Here is a 16,474-nt window from a genome sequence, read left to right on the forward strand (position 1 = left end):
ACTTCTTACCATTGAGGTTAGACCTCGATCGCTTAGAGACTGTTGGTGGAGGCCCACCAGCGAGAGATGATGTACCACGCTTCATTGCGGGTCATTCGCCCTGATGCCACCCACTCTGACCAGGGGCTCTCCCCACGGGCGCCACCCAGCCACAGCAAAGACCACCTGGCAGGATGGCCTTTGCCGGGAGTTCCACTGCCCCAGAGGGATAGGCATCTACTCCTCGGCATACGTGGGGAGGTAGCAGCTCAGGCATCAGCAGTGCGATCCCTGTGTAGTCAGGGGGCTACCACCAAGAGGGTACATGACGACCCCACCACAACGGACTGGCTACCGTGCTGGATGTCGGTGTCGAAATATCCATGTACATCACGAGGGCAAAGATGGAAGTGCACAAAGGAGGGAACGTATGCTATCTGGAACACACTGCAGCGGATGTGGCCGGAAGCTCGATGTAAATCCAACTCCATGACAATATCGGGTGTGCCAGATCTTAGGGCAAGATGGATGTAAGATGCACCACGTAAGGCGTCCTTCCCCAAATGGTACGCACTAACGGAAAATTTGGAAAGGTAGCGGTCAAACCCCTTAAGGGACCATCATATTAAAGGCCGAAACAGTTGAGACTCCTTTTAGTCGCTTCTTACGACAGGCAGGAACCCGCGGGCCTATTCTTACCCTCGAACCCGCAGGGGGATGCAGCACCTGTAACATACTTTGTGGCAACTACTGCCAATAGGAATAGGCACTTATCCTCGAGATGTCTTCGATCTCCTATGCAAGGGATACCAGGGCGAGTCTTGTGTAACTACCTAACACTCCTCACTGTTGACCGCAAAGATGATTAGAAACACATTTGCCCATTATGGAATTTTTTAATTTTCACTAAAGGACAGCAGCACACAACAAAATTCGTGTAAAAGAACTAAAAAAGCACTAGCCCACAGGGTGCTGGAAAAAGGACTGAATGAAATGGCAGTGCCCAATTGTTCTTCGTGTAATGTCGGTTTGTTGACTTTTGAGTCACCTGTCTTCTGTTCCCAGTTGTTGCCATTTGCCAAACTCAGTGATCTAACAGTAGTGGATGTTTGGGATTGTTGAATTACAACAGCCTCAATTTAACTTCACATGTTCTGTCGTAAAAAAAAGTCCAATACTGCATCCTACGGTCACCGTCTATTTACTGTGTGTGTGAACCCTTGTTGCAACTGTGAGTACAACATATCATAGCTCCTGTATGGTACCAGGTGCATGCATCCGTAAGTCGCTAGCACTGGCCAATTCACCGCAACTGTCCGTACATCCCCTTTCCCCGCATGGTATCCACGTGCTTCTCTCTGTAGCCAAATTGTTTATGGGTGGTGACCTTTAGCTTTCTTTCCTGGCTGTTGTCACATACACGAATGATTGTTTCCACTAGCATACTGAAAGAAAAAGTAATGAAAAGACTTTTATACCATTTTTAGGGCCTTAAACTTTTAAAATATGGCCTTTTTAGGGGTCCCTACAAAAGATTTTGAAAATTATGGCCTTGGGCCTTTTCAAGGTGCATGGGGACCCCGTAAAATGTGTTCAACTCCTTATGCCCAGCAGTACTTCTCGAATTCTAGAGAAAAAGACCAAGTCTCTGTCAGTATTTGCTTGGATTGGGTTACCAAAATTAGTTTTCTGTAATTCCATCTTACTAATTGCTTCTGCTGACTCTGCAGTCCTTATAGCATACAGCCAGGTAAGTTTGGTAAATGCATGTGTTTGTATCCCCTGCAAGTCAGTTGCAGTATACAGCGTGTATACGCAGATAAGGAAAAAAATTCCTGGATTTCTTCCAGATTTCGATATTAAAAACACACTTTCTCCCAGGTGAAAACACACACTTTCCCTGTTAACTGACAGTATATATAACTGTTTAACTTATCAATACTATGAATGATTATCGTTTTATACTCGGGCATTGAATTTCCCAGTGTTTTAGGAAATGAAACTCAGGGAAAAGCACATTTTTGAAATATCTTTAATTTACAGCAATATGTACGCTGCATATTTTCGTATTACGAAAGTATAAATTCAAATTCCACCAAACACTACATATTACTTGTGCTTTTGCAACAGTCATAGCTCATGTCATGTGATCTCACCGGCCGATGACAGTGGGTATTCAGAGCTTAGGACATGTGATGTAGTCAGCCAGCCAATAGCAACATCACTGTCAAGTAGTGTGAAGCCACAAACAGGAAAAGTTAATTGTTTAATTAATATACATGGACTTGCTAAAAAAAAAAAAAAAAAGCAAAGCTTTCACATATAATAATGGTCTCTCAGGTTAATACGCTGCAAGAGAACCTAAGCTTTTACATATAATGCTGGTCTTTTATGCGCATATTACACTTAAAGATACATCACATAAATGTGCCAGTAAAATTTTTAATAGCGACATAAATGTCTGATCTTCTGGGATCGAAATTCTTCTAAATGGCTCGTCATCAATGATTTGATTTTTAAATGAGAGTCAAATGCTCTGTGATTTAAGAAATTCATCATACATTCTCCCACTTGGTTCAACTTGCGAAAAGAAAATTTACTTTGAAAGTAACACTTTTCAAACCATTATTCGCAATATTTTCCCGCTACCTGTTAGAAATAGGTTTGTTTCAGCAGTTGCCAGAGAGCACCAGATAACAAGCGCCACCACGCTTGCGCAGCTATGATGACGTAGGAGGCCTGTATGTTTGTTCATGTAAAACATTAAAAGATCTTACATTATGTCATAAAAGAAACAAGACACCAGAGGATACTCCAAGAGCATCTGAATGTCATGACCCATACTAAAATATGCACATTTAAAGTGCACAGTCGTATGTCCATATTCCCAGTAAAGTAGGCCTTGACCTGATATTAAGCTTGTGGTTTTCAGGGTGTAAATTTTCTTGGAGTACCAGTACTGTGTTATCTCATGTTTGGTTCTTTATTATGGCATAATGCCATACATGCTAGAAGAAGAAAACGTGCACTTGAAATGTAGCAAACAGTTTAAGCTAGCCAATAGTGTGGAATTAAACACTTCGTTTCAAATATATTGACTGCCTCAGCAGAAAAGATTAATAAAAGAAAATTTCTCTAGCAAACTGACAAAAATGACTTCATTGTTCTGCAAGGCAATTAATGCTTGACTATCAGAAAGATGGAAATAAAATAAAATCTAAAACTAATAACATATCTTAACCTTCCATAATTATGTGAATGCATTTTAATTCACTTGATAGCTCCCGGCCACAGAAATCTGTTTTGTTTTCATTTGACGTAAGAGCAGTACACGAAGGGGAAACAGCAAAAACACTAAATGTAAACATGGATCACATGGAGACTACCCACGCCCCCACTATAACTCATACTGCTCTGTGCATCAGCCCCGGATCTGCGATATTCCCAAACCGGGGCAATACTAGATAGTGGCACCCCCCCCCCCCCCCTCCTTTTCCCTTTAGCGTTTGAGAAAGGACGTCAAAAATTAATTTTGTAGCACACTTCTTTCTGAAGTAAATTTAAGACAACATTGGGTCAATGGCTCAAAGGCAAAGCATTTTACTCAGTTGATGAATATAAAGGTGACAGATGTGTATAGTGTTGCAGAACTTTTTAACAAACATTTTATAACTGTTACTGAAAAGATGGGTTTGTCAGGTTCGGTAGATGCTGCTATGGATTACCTTGTTGTGGTCTTCAGTCCTGAGACTGGTTTGATGCAGCTCTCCATGCTACTCTATCCTGTGCAAGCTTTTTCATCTCCCAGTACCTACTGCAACCTACATCCTTCTGAATCTGCTTAGTGTATTCATCTCTTGGTCTCCCTCTACGATTTTTACCCTCCACGCTGCCTTCCAATACTAAATTGGTGATCCCTTGATGCCTCAGAACATGTCCTACCAACCGAATCCCTTCTTCTGGTCAAGTTGTGCCACAAACTTCTCTTTTCCCCAATCCTATTCAATACTTCCTCATTAGTTATGTGATCTACCCATCTAATCTTCAGCATTCTTCTGTAGCACCACATTTCGAAAGCTTCTATTCTCTTCTTGTCCAAACTATTTATCGTCCATGTTTCACTTCCATACATGGCTACACTCCATACGAATACTTTCAGAAATGACTTCCTGACACTTAAATCAATACTGGATGTTAACAAATTTCTCTTCTTCAGAAACGCTTTCCTTGCCTTTGCCAGCCTACATTTTATATCCTCTCTACTTCGACCATCATCAGTTATTTTGCTCCCCAAATAGCAAAACTCCTTTACTACTTTAAGTGCCTCATTTCCTAATCTAATTCCCTCAGCATCACCCGACTTAATTAGACTACATTCCATTATCCTTGTTTTGCTTTTGTTGATGTTCATCTTATATCCTCCTTTCAAGACACTGTCCATTCCATTCAACTGCTCTTCCAAGTCCTGTGCTGTCTCTGACAGAATTACAATGTTATCGGCGAACCTCAAAGTTTTTATTTCTTCTCCATGAATTTTAATACCTACTCCGAATTTTTCTTTTGTTTCCTTTACTGCTTGCTCAATATACAGATTGAACCACATCGGGGAGACAATCCTGTCTTAATCCCTTCCCAACAACTGCTTCCCTTTCATGTCCCTCGACTCTTACAACTGCCATCTGGTTTCTGTACAAATTGTAAATAGCCTTTCGCTCCCTGTATTTTACCCCTGCCACCTTTAGAATTTGAAAGAGAGTATTCCAGTCAACATTGTCAAAAGCTTTCTCTAAGTCTACAAATGCTAGAAACGTAGGTTTGCCTTTCCTTAATCTTTCTTCTAAGATAAGTCGTAAGGTCAGTATTGCCTCACGGGTTCCAGTGTTTCTACGGAATCCAAACTGAGGTTGGCTTCTACTAGTTTTTCCATTCGTCTGTAAAGAATTCGTGTTAGTATTTTGCAGCTGTGACTTATTAAGCTGATAGTTCGGTAATTTTCACATCTGTCAACACCTGCTTTCTTTGGGATTGGAATTATTATATTCTTCTTGAAGTCTGAGGGTATTTCGCCTGTTTCATACATCTTGCTCACCAGATGGTAGAGTTTTGTCAGGACTGGCTCTCCCACGGCCGTCAGTAGTTCCAATGGAATATTGTCTACTCCGGGGGCCTTGTTTCGACTCAGGTCTTTCAGTGCTCTGTCAAACTCTTCACGCAGTATCGTATCTCCCATTTCATCTTCATCTACATCCTCTTCCATTTCCATAATATTGTCCTCAAGTACATCGCCCTCGTATAGACCCTCTATATACTCCTTCCACCTTTCTGCTTTCCGTTCTTTGCTTAGAACTGGGTTTCCATCTGAGCTCTTGATATTCATACAAGTGTTTCTCCTTTCTCCAAAGGTCTCTTTAATTTTCCTGTAGGCGGTATCTATCTTACCCCTAGTGAGATAGGCCTCTACATCCTTACATTTGTCCTCTAGCCATCCCTGCTTAGCCATTTTGCACTTCCTGTCGACCTCATTTTTGAGACGTTTGTATTCCTTTTTGCCTGTTTCACTTGCTGCATTTTTATATTTTCTCCTTGCATCAATCAAATTCAATATTTCTTCTGTTACCCAAGGATTTCTACTAGCCCTCGTCTTTTTACCTACTTGATCCTCTGCTGCCTTCACTACTTCATCCCTCAAAGCTACCCATTCTTCTTCTACTGTATTTATTTCCCCCATTCCTGTCAATTGCTCCCTTATGCTCTCCCTGAATCTCTGTACAACCTCTGGTTCTTTTAGTTTATCCAGGTCCCATCTCCTTAAATTCCCACCTTTTTGCAGTTTCTTCAGTTTCAATCTACAGGTCATAACCAATAGATTGTGGTCAGAGTCCACATCTGCCCCTGGAAATGTCTTACAATTTAAAACCTGGTTCCTAAATCTCTGTCTTACCATTATATAATCTATCTGATACCTTTTAGTATCTCCAGGGTTCTTCCATGCATACAACCTTCTTTCATGATTCTTAAACCAAGTGTTAGCTATGATTATGTTGTGCTCTGTGCAAAATTCTACCAGGCGGCTTCCTCTTTCATTTCTGTCCCCCAATCCATATTCACCTACTATGTTTCCTTCTCTCCCTTTTCCTACACTCGAATTCCAGTCACCCATGACTATTAAATTTTCGTCTCCCTTCACAATCTGAATAATTTCTTTTATTTCATCATACATTTCTTCAATTTCTTCGTCATCTGCAGAGCTAGTTGGCATATAAACTTGTACTACTGTAGTAGGTGTGGGCTTCGTATCTATCTTGGCCACAATAATGCGTTCACTATGCTGTTTGTAGTAGCTTACCCGCATTCCTATTTTCGTATTCATTATTAAACCTACTCCTGCATTACCCCTATTTGAATTTGTGTTTATAACCCTGTAGTCACCTGACCAGAAGTCTTGTTTCTCCTGCCACCGAACTTCACTAATTCCCACTATATCTAACTTCAACCTACCCATTTCCCTTTTTAAATTTTCTAACCTACCTGCCCGATTAAGGGATCTGACATTCCACGCTCCGATCCGTAGAACGCCAGTTTTCTTTCTCCTTAGACCAGACATTTCAAGTAACTTCCATAATATGAATTTGACCCTCACTACCCCAACAGAAATAATGTCCATCACAAAATCTTTAAAATCAAAAACATCTAGTGGGTATGATGAAATATCAACAAAGTTAATTAAAGAATGTGATTCTGAGCTAAGTAACATATTAAGCTATCTGTGTAACCAGTCGTTTATCAGTGGAATATTTCCTGAATGGCTGAAATATGCTGAAGTTAAGCCACTGTTTAAGAAGGGAGATAAAGAAATAGCATCAAATTTCCGTCCAATTTCACTGTTGCCAGCATTCTCAAAAATTTTCGAAAAAGTAATGTACAGTTGTCTTTATAACCATCTTATCTCAAATAACATACTGTCAAAGTCGCAGTTTGGATTTCTGAAAGGTTCTGATATTGAGAAGGCTATCTACACTTACAGTGAAAATGTGCTTAATTCATTAGACAAAAAATTGCAGGCAACTGGTATATTTTGTGATCTGTCAAAGGCATTTGACTGTGTAAATTACAATATCCTTTTAAGTAAACTAGAATATTATAGTGTAACAGGAAATGCCGCAAAATGGTTCAAATCTTATATATCTGGCAGGAAACAAAGGGTGTTACTAGGAAAGAGACACGTATCAAGCTATCAGGCATCATCCAACTGGGAACTAATTACATGTGGGGTCCCACAAGGTTCCATTTTGGGCCCTTACTTTTTCTTGTGTATATCAATGACCTTTCATCAGTAACATTACCAGATGTCAAGTCTGTTTTGTTTGCCGATGATACAAACATTACAATAAATAGCAAATCAAGTGTAGTCTTAGAAAGATCAGCCAATAAAATATTTGTGGACATTAATCACTGGTTCCAAGCCAATTCTTTGTCACTTTGAAAAAACACACTACATGCAGTTCAGAACTTGTAAGGGGTGTCCCAAGAGTATATGTCTAACATACGATGACAAGAAGATAGAAGAAGTGGACAGTGTTAAATTCTTGGGATTACAGCTTCATAACAAATTCAACTGGGAGGAACACACCACAGAACTGCTGAAGCGTCTTAACAAATCTCTGTTTGCAATGCGAATTTTGTCAGACATAGGGGATATAAAAATGAAAAAGCTGGCATACTATGCTTACTTTCATTCCATAATGTCATATGGGATTATTTTTTGGGGTAATTCATCAAGCCAAGCTACAGTTTTCCGGGCACAAAAACGTGCAGTAAGAGTTATATGTGGTGTGAACTCAAGAACATCCTGCAGAAGCCTGTTTAGGGAACTAGGGATACTAACTACTACTTCCCAATATATTTATTCCTTAATGAAATTTGTCATTAAAAATATATCACTTTTTCAAACCAACAGCGCAATTCATGGAATCAATACTAGAAATAAGAATAATCTTCACAAGGATTTAAAGTCACTTAGTTTGGGGTTTAAGGGCGCTCAATTACAAAAGTCACTTAGTCTTGTACAAAAAGGTGTGCATTATTCAGGAACACAGATTTTCAATAACTTGCCAGCAGCCATAAAAAGCTTAACAACCAATGAAATTCAGTTTAAGAGGAGCCTAAAGGATTTATTGGTGGTCCACTCCTCCGACTCCATTGATGAATTTCTTAGTAAAACCAACTGATTTGTATATAAGTACAAAATAACTTCTGCACAATTTCAGTGCAGTAATGTGTTCATTGAAAATGTGTGTGTGTGTGTGTGTGTGTGTGTGTGTGTGTGTGTGTGTGTGTGTGTGTGTAAGTATAATCTAACTTCTGCACCATTTCAGTGCAGTAACGTGTTCATTGTAAATAAGTATTACAGTAGTTGTATTACATGTTGATTACCTTATAAATAAATAAAAAACTTTTTTATTTTAAATTCAGTGCATTAGTATTTGTAAAATGACTCTTAGTGTTCATTAAAAAGTGACGATCATTCCACTTGGGACCTGTGGAATGGTACATTAGCTTATTTGTTTTAGTTGTAAATATTTGTCATGTATTGTTGTTTTTCTGACATGTTCCACATCCTGGAGGACCTCCTCACTACGGATCAATTGGAATGAAAGTAAACCTAATCTAATCTAAAAAAGATCGTAATATGGCAGATTTGCTGTTTTAACATAAAGGTACGTCTGCCTGCAGTAGGACCTAAATTTGGAAAAACAATATCTAACATATAGGCATAAACCTATTTTGAGTGCTCTATATTTGTATCAATATCTTAGGATAATGACATAGTGTTATCAACACGAATACACCCCACTTAATATCAATTTGTATAATGTTTTCTTTTTTATTGTGTAATTAACACTATATAAAATTCCAAATGTGTGCTATTGTACTACACTAACATTCATATGATTTATATATACACTGTTATGAGACTATAACCATCTTTATACTGTAATTGAACTTATTGACAAAGTCCATTGTATAAGAAAATACTGAATGGCTAATAAATATTCTTATTCTGAAGAGTCTGATGCATTAAACATATGTATTCGAGGAAATGTAAGACACATTATTTGGTCTGAAGTGTGCCAAAGTGCAGTGCCACACCTCTTCACACAGCATTCTTCTATCACATGTCGCTGTATATATTCAGGACAGTGGAAATAAAAATGTCCTGCAGTGCCTCTCCTGCTTCCAATTGGCCAGTTTGACATCCGTCCCCTCTTTTTTAAGAACTCTTCTGAAAATCTGCACTCTTTATTCCCCATTAGCCAACAACTTGGTGCTTTGTGTGACATAAAATTAAATATAGGACACATAAAACCAGTAAAGACAAGAGACAAGCAAGACAGTACACATTTCTTCAATCCTTAGCTCACAGAATTTATTTTCTCTAATCTTGCTACAGCTTTACATAGCATGCCTTCCTTTCTGCGAAGGAATCTATTACTTCATCAAAGTTCATCGAATGTTTTGCTGCATGAAAAATCAAAATGTCATTGTCTAATACCGAAAAAGCTATTAATACAAATAGAACCCAAGATTGGTGTGGTTTCTCGATCTGATTATGTCTATTTTGTAACTGTCTGCTAGATAAGACTAAATTGGTCTTTCTAATACTGCAGCAATTGTAAAAAACACCTAATAAACAAGAATGATTTGGCAAAAATGGTAATTTTTATAAGACGACACTATCTAATACACGAAGTACCAACATCAAATGCCTATTAGGCCCACTGCAAGCAAAAAGCTTTACGTTAGGAAATAGTTTCACACTTCATTCATACGCTCTAGTTTCTGAAGCATGAGATTGAAAAGTAGTAGTACGAAATTTTTGTACAAACTTGGAATCGTCATATTCTTCCATAATTTGTGTGATGTCCCCGTTTCTTCTCCTTCCTCGTTCTAGCAAACAGTCTTGTCATCACTAATTCTGTAACTATTCCTGCCAATGTCAGAACTTATTTGCCGGTTAACTTCACTAATTCTGCCAGAATAACTGGTTCAGTTATCCCGCTATTATTCTCCAGCTAGGCGTTGTTACATGTTCGTACAACACGTTTTCCGCGCTACTTCCAATATAGAACTTAAAGCGACTGCTAGTCAGGGACCGTACAACTGGCCCTTACTAGTATAGCGAACTGTTCAAAAATTTCATTTACTTGGGTACACCGAGAAGATAATCCGTAATCGTTCCTACCTGTTATTCCTGTTAGTCGTTTATTTCCACTCTGGTAGACTGTATCTATGGATTTTGCTAGCAATTATAACAACGCTTATCATTCGCAAAACCCGATCAACCACATAATGAGACAGTGGTTGGCATTCATCCGTTTGGCTTTACTCCTCTCATCTAATATAGTCCCTTTTGTCTGCAGGGAAGTTTGTTTCTAGATGCAACGAAGATTCCCTTGACAGACACATCACGTACATTATGCACGCAATCAGAAAGCAACTTATGATTAATTCAGAAATCAACTTAGAATGTTTCAAAAAATTGACAAGGATGCATTTCAAAGTCATATGAATAATCAATAGACCAATGTGTGCTGGATGCTAGGCACTTTGCGAAACAAGGTTTTTTCCCCTCAAGAAAATGAATTTGCCCCTCCCCTCCCTTCCATATCTGGGCCTGCTGCGATGAATCTGGCACGCCGGGAAATTTTTTCGTGGTAGCATCTAGCTGCTGTCTGCAACTGCTTACACGGCCAACAGCCACAGTTCTGTTAACTGGAAGTTTGTGGTAAGGTCTTATGGGACCAAACTACTAAGGTCGTCGGTCCCTATGCTTACACACTACTCAATCTAACTTATGCTAAGGACGACACACAAACCCATGCCACATTTCTGTAGCCAGAAGCGGGAGAAGATACTACTCAACTGCACATGCGCATGATCTTGCTCGTAACTGCTAAAACAAATCAAATGTAAACAGTTGTGACGCCACGCTCATTGGATGCAATTTGTTGTTACAAAGCATCTTGCATAGTCTCTCTAAAGCCTTTGACACATTTTGCTGTTGGCAGGTGCTTGTACGCGCACTGTGCCTTTTTGTTGTATATGGTGCATTTCCTTTGCAATTTAGGTTTTATTTTCGTTTTTCTCTCATTCATGTTTTATTGCTGCAGTATTATTCTGCAGTAGTGGGATACAATAATATCCTTTGTTAAAATATCTCTTCTTACAAGTCAAAATTACAAAAATTTAACTGAAAACATAAACAACGAAAAATTCCCGGAATTCTAAAAAATTCCCTGGTTTTCTCCCGGATGAAAAAATTCCCGGATTTTTCCCGGATCTCCAGGTTGTCTCGGGTCGTATATACCCTGAGTATACAATGGCTCACTCTCTTTGAATAAGGGGTGAAGAAAACCTACCTTCCTTTTCTGATTTCTTATTCATAATTAAATTTACATAATTGTAGAGCACTCTTTTTATCTTGTAGGTCAAATCTGGTATATAACTATACTGTTTTGCTTTCTCTTCAGTCCCTTTAACAGAATAGCATCCTTTCTCACGCACAAGCTTGATGATTTCACACTGCACAGTGTGTGGAATAACTGAAGTCTCTCTTCCATCTCTGAACTTGAAGAGAATTTCATCACTAAAATTTACATAGTACTCATGATTTTTTGAAGAGATGCAAACTAAGTAAATGAAGCAGCTGTCCTGACTGTTACAATTCCCTGTCAGCGAGTTAATGCTCTGTCTCTGTTTCAATTTTCACATGATCAATCTGATACATACCTGTAAAATACCATTGAGGAAAAAGAAAGTTGTTTCCAAATCCTGTCAAGACTATATCAGGATCCTGCAATTTTGATGCAGCCACTGTCTCATAAACATATTATCGTATTAAATTAAGATGACTACCACAGTCAGTCAGCACCTTTACCTCCTGGTTACATTTTTAAATTTGCAGTTGTTAATGCTCTTCCTGACAGTGTTTACATCCATTGTTACCTTTTGATTATTCTCATCTGTGTCCATTCAGAGAAGATATGGCCAAACTCATTGCTACTGAAGCATCTCTTTTCTTGCTCTTATGATTGCAATCACTCTAAAAGAGGCCTTTGGCACCACAGGTGAAACACTTTCTGTTTGGACCACAAGCTGTGCTTTTAGTGTTTCTGTTGCTCAAGTCTTTGGCAAACAAAGTCGCTGGAGTTTCTTGGATCTTCACTGTTAAACTTTTCTTATTTCTTTTCAGCAAAGACTTCAGAGTTCTTTCATACTGCCTCATTTCTGCTTGAACTCTTTCACATCTCCAGTGCCAAAAGTAGAAATTTTGTGCCTAAATCACCTTCCATCTCATTTATCACATACTGGAATAGTGATTTGTTACCAATCAGCACATTTGGTAATTGTTACCAATCAGCACATTTGTTAATTGTTTTCATTACAGCAATATATTCTTAAAGAGATTCTTGCTGTTTCTTCTTTCATGAAGATATCTAGATCTCTGCAGCGCTTGTCTTCAAATCAAATTTTCTTGCAAAACTTTCCTTAACACAGCCCATGACAAGACCAGTCACACATTAAATAAAAGGCATACCCAGAATTTGACGCGACGATTTTTTGTGAGAAAACAAGCATTTACAGTTGGTTCCAAACCATCACAACTGTAATTTTCTCCAAAAGTAGTAGTCATCATCGTCATCACCATCCACGACCACGACGAAGACCACCACCACCACCACCACCACCACCACATTCTATGTCACTGTTAATTTTCAATTGAAGTTTTTCTATACTGGATGCACAATAACAAATTTTTGTAGTTATTTCATTTTCTATCCAACTATCTATACTGTAACTTGCTCCCGATTCTGTTTCTGAAAATGACTTTTCAACAAATGATATCTTAGCTTCAAATTTTCCAGTTACTGATTGAAAAGTGAAGCCTGAAAATTCTCATAAGTGTTTCTGATTTTTTCTGTCAACTGAAAGCATTTCAAAACCTATTTTATGTACATATTTAATGGCTTCAATTGGTGCAGTAGTTATACTTTCACTTACTTTTTTTTATTTCGCGTAATCTCCATTTCTGGATATGTTATCAACTTGTTTCACTCTACACAACATTCCAAAACAGGCAAAACAAACTTGTTATAATGTCTCGCATCAAAGTAAAGCTGTTGGTGGGAGTTTCAACTCATGTTCCATATTATAACATGTTTCATCTAATATTTTTTTCTTTTGTCAGATATTTCTCCTTTCATCACAACATTTAAAATTTCTCCTTGCACGAATTTGCTACTGCTAATCATTGTTAAAATGTGAATATCCGCTACAGATAAAAAAATACACATAATTACTTGTTGTCGCAGGCAAAACAGTATTCAGAGAAATTCATCATAAACATCATAGATAGGTAGCACAGCCACTTGTTCCTTTACCAATGCAAATTGTGTCTTCTCTGTGAACATCGTAACTCCATAAACACAAAAGCTAGTCTGCTATAACTTTTCAAATCTGTTTTGCATAGATGCAGTTATATATTATTTTCACAAAAATTGTTTGATTTTCCAGAAATATATGTATAGGAAGAATTTATTTCCTCTAAAAAACAATTAAAAGATTAAAAATATCAAGAGTGTTGTTACACTATGAGTGATACAATGAATCGATTACAAATATTTCTAATATTCATTACCTTTCCAAAAATATCTTCTGTCTGCCATAAGTGCGAATAATTGACAGCCCTGCCATTGATGAAGATATATGGTTCAGAACTGGTGATTTCAACAAATTGTCGAGTCTCTTAGTCTCTCTCAAACCAACATTAAGCCACATATCCAGAAAAATGAAGAGGCCTGCAATAAACAGAGCTTAATTGTTGACACACAATGTATAACAATAATGGAACTTCCTGGATGGAAAAGTATGTAAAATAATGGAAAGGCAACCATATATCTATAAAGGATTTGCGTGTGGCACACAGAAATATGTAATAGAAGAAAGTTAACACTAGCTTCTGTGCTCTTGCTCTTTTTCTAGTAGGAGTGTATGTGTAACTGTTCCCATATCTTACAAATATTTAATATCATAAATTTGAATACTTTCATGTAATAATTACGGATCTAATTAAATACATATAACACTAGTTTGATAAATTTCATAGCTGTTATTGACACCGAACTTCTTAAACTGTTCAGAAGTATTTCCGTCAGTGACAAATTGTACACTGAAAGACATCCTCCACTATTATGGCTGATAGAGATCTGTAGAAAATCAAACTTCAAAAATGGATTACATAGGACCTGGTCTAAAGATCACTGTTACCAAGTGTGTAGCTCTTGCTCCCATACCTGTTTTCAGAATGAATATTTCACTCAGCAACAACAAGTACACTGTTTTGAAATTTCATATGCAAATGTGTTGCAAATGGTACTCAAACGTGAAACCATGCCATTCATAAGGAATTCTCTTACTGCTATCCATATTCAGTTGCCAAGAGCAGTGCATCCAAAAATCAAGGTCCTGAGTTGAGTTCCTGGTGAGGGAAGCAGTTTTAAACACGCACGCGCACGCGCACGCGCACGCGCACACAAAAATCTTGCTGTATTATATAGCAGCCTGCTGTACCTCAGTTCAACCAAAATCCACATATATCCCCTGAAATTTGACCTTTGACAACAAATATACAATCTGACTTAAAGAAAAACACCAATATGAATTTAATAGAATATTTCCACAAAACCTACCTGTTGCCACAGCCATTGCAATGGAGAAAATAGGAAAGATGAAACAAACAAGGAACATCTGGGTGATCACAAACATCAATCCTTGCCATACAAATTCGAAGAAGAAGGGTACTCGAACATCAACTGCAAAACAAAAGAAAATTAAAAAAACAAAACAAATATATATCTATTTATATGTATCCAAGATTATAAGATGTTTTTAGGCACAGCTACAAGTCATGCAACTGGTTCACACAATAATAATCCTCCTCTAATCAAGCTAAATCAATCTAGGTGACGACCTGAAAAATGATTCTGAAATAATCAATAAACATTCTACTGCAATTTTCACTGTCAGAAGTTTGACAGCAGTGGAGGGGGAGTCAGTACGCAAAATATCTGATCACCAAACTGTGTATCGATGTCTGGGGTTTATTTGGAAAGCTTTTAGCAGGGACTAGTGGAATCAGGCTACAAGACACTGTCAATGGAGATAACTCTATTGGATGAGCATCTCACACCTGACACTTCCCTTGGATTCCTCCCAGACAGTGTGCTCCATATCTTTATCTGTTGGTCTAGGACTCTCATTCAGACAGGGAAGGTTTCAGATCCCCTTCATGTCATTTAGTTCTGATCTCAATGGCTCCTTTTGTCAGAATCGCAGTAGGTAGAAACATGGGATAAGATTTTCCTCTCCTCAGACATAATCTTGTGCAATAACACCTTCAACTAGGCTCCAGTGGCTTTACTACCCTTAGTGTTGCATGGAAACTGGCACTTGATGATGATAGGCTACAGAGAAATAAGCTGAATTATCCACCATGTAACAAAATTATGATCACTCTAATTGTTCTTCCACCACACACATTGACAAAATCTCTGGTAGCATACGGGTTCTCAACTACATTTGGAAAAAGAGAAGCAACTGTAATTTAAAGAATAATAACTTTTCATCAACGAAAAGCTTTTAATATGATTGTACTGCACTGTGAAATGCCATTCCTAATTTTCAATAAACTTGCTTCTCTGATACTAGCAGAATTATCAGCAGGGTTACAATTTTTAGAAGCCCATCTTTTTTCTTAGTGTAAATTAAAGCTCTTCAGAAAGGTATCACTGGAAAATTTTGCACAAAGACAAATTTTTATGCACCTTTCTCACTTTTGGGGACCTTTATCCCTTCTTTGAACTAATCACATAATGTCCTTTTCTTTTCCAGTAGCTTTTCAGTAATTTTCCTGAGCAAGTATTAGTATTTATAAGAGAAATGGCTTGTGAGTCTAATTCCATTTGTATGTGGTTTTGAAAGAAAGTAAAATATTTAACTTTCAGTTAAGGTCTCCTCAGCTTGCAGTGAACATAAGTTCAGTGAACTGTGGACCGAAAGCACGCCGGTATTACTAGATTTTACCATGCTGAAGGTGTCCAGTGTCTGATTTTTTTGTTCTGGCTCAGAAATTTAAACAAGATTCCACAGAAAGTGATGGAACTATTATGGGGTATATTATTTGTGACTTTCTTAGAGATTAAACACCAGTGAGGTCGCATCAAACAACACATTTCCAGCTCTAAAGCTTTTCAAACAAACACATCATGGCAACCTCTATTAATAAATCTATTTGAATAATTTGAAGAAATTCAATAGTGATTTGTGTGCAGCTCTTAACAAAAGTAGTAATTCTACTCACTAAGGTGACCAATCCAGCCTTCAATAAATTTCTTGAAAAATACTTTAAGACAAACGTACTTTAAGAAAAAAACTA

The 16,474-nt window shown here is 37.9% G+C and overlaps 1 protein-coding gene across 2 annotated transcripts in view; it reads right to left on the reverse strand.

The window, feature by feature from the left end:
* Positions 1-16,474, reverse strand: part of LOC124769376 (ATP-binding cassette sub-family C member 5-like) — a 298,192-nt gene that overhangs the window by 73,270 nt on the left and 208,448 nt on the right. For both annotated transcript variants that reach the window (XM_047249493.1, XM_047250268.1), the window contains 2 exons: positions 14,730-14,852; positions 13,679-13,838 (listed from right to left, as the gene is read on the reverse strand). In XM_047249493.1, the coding sequence (XP_047105449.1) occupies positions 13,679-13,838; positions 14,730-14,852 (283 nt within the window). The remainder of the gene's footprint in view (positions 1-13,678; positions 13,839-14,729; positions 14,853-16,474) is intronic.

The sequence above is a fragment of the Schistocerca piceifrons genome, chromosome 1, assembly GCF_021461385.2.
Source record: "Schistocerca piceifrons isolate TAMUIC-IGC-003096 chromosome 1, iqSchPice1.1, whole genome shotgun sequence".
Classification (NCBI taxonomy): Eukaryota; Metazoa; Arthropoda; class Insecta; order Orthoptera; family Acrididae; genus Schistocerca; species Schistocerca piceifrons.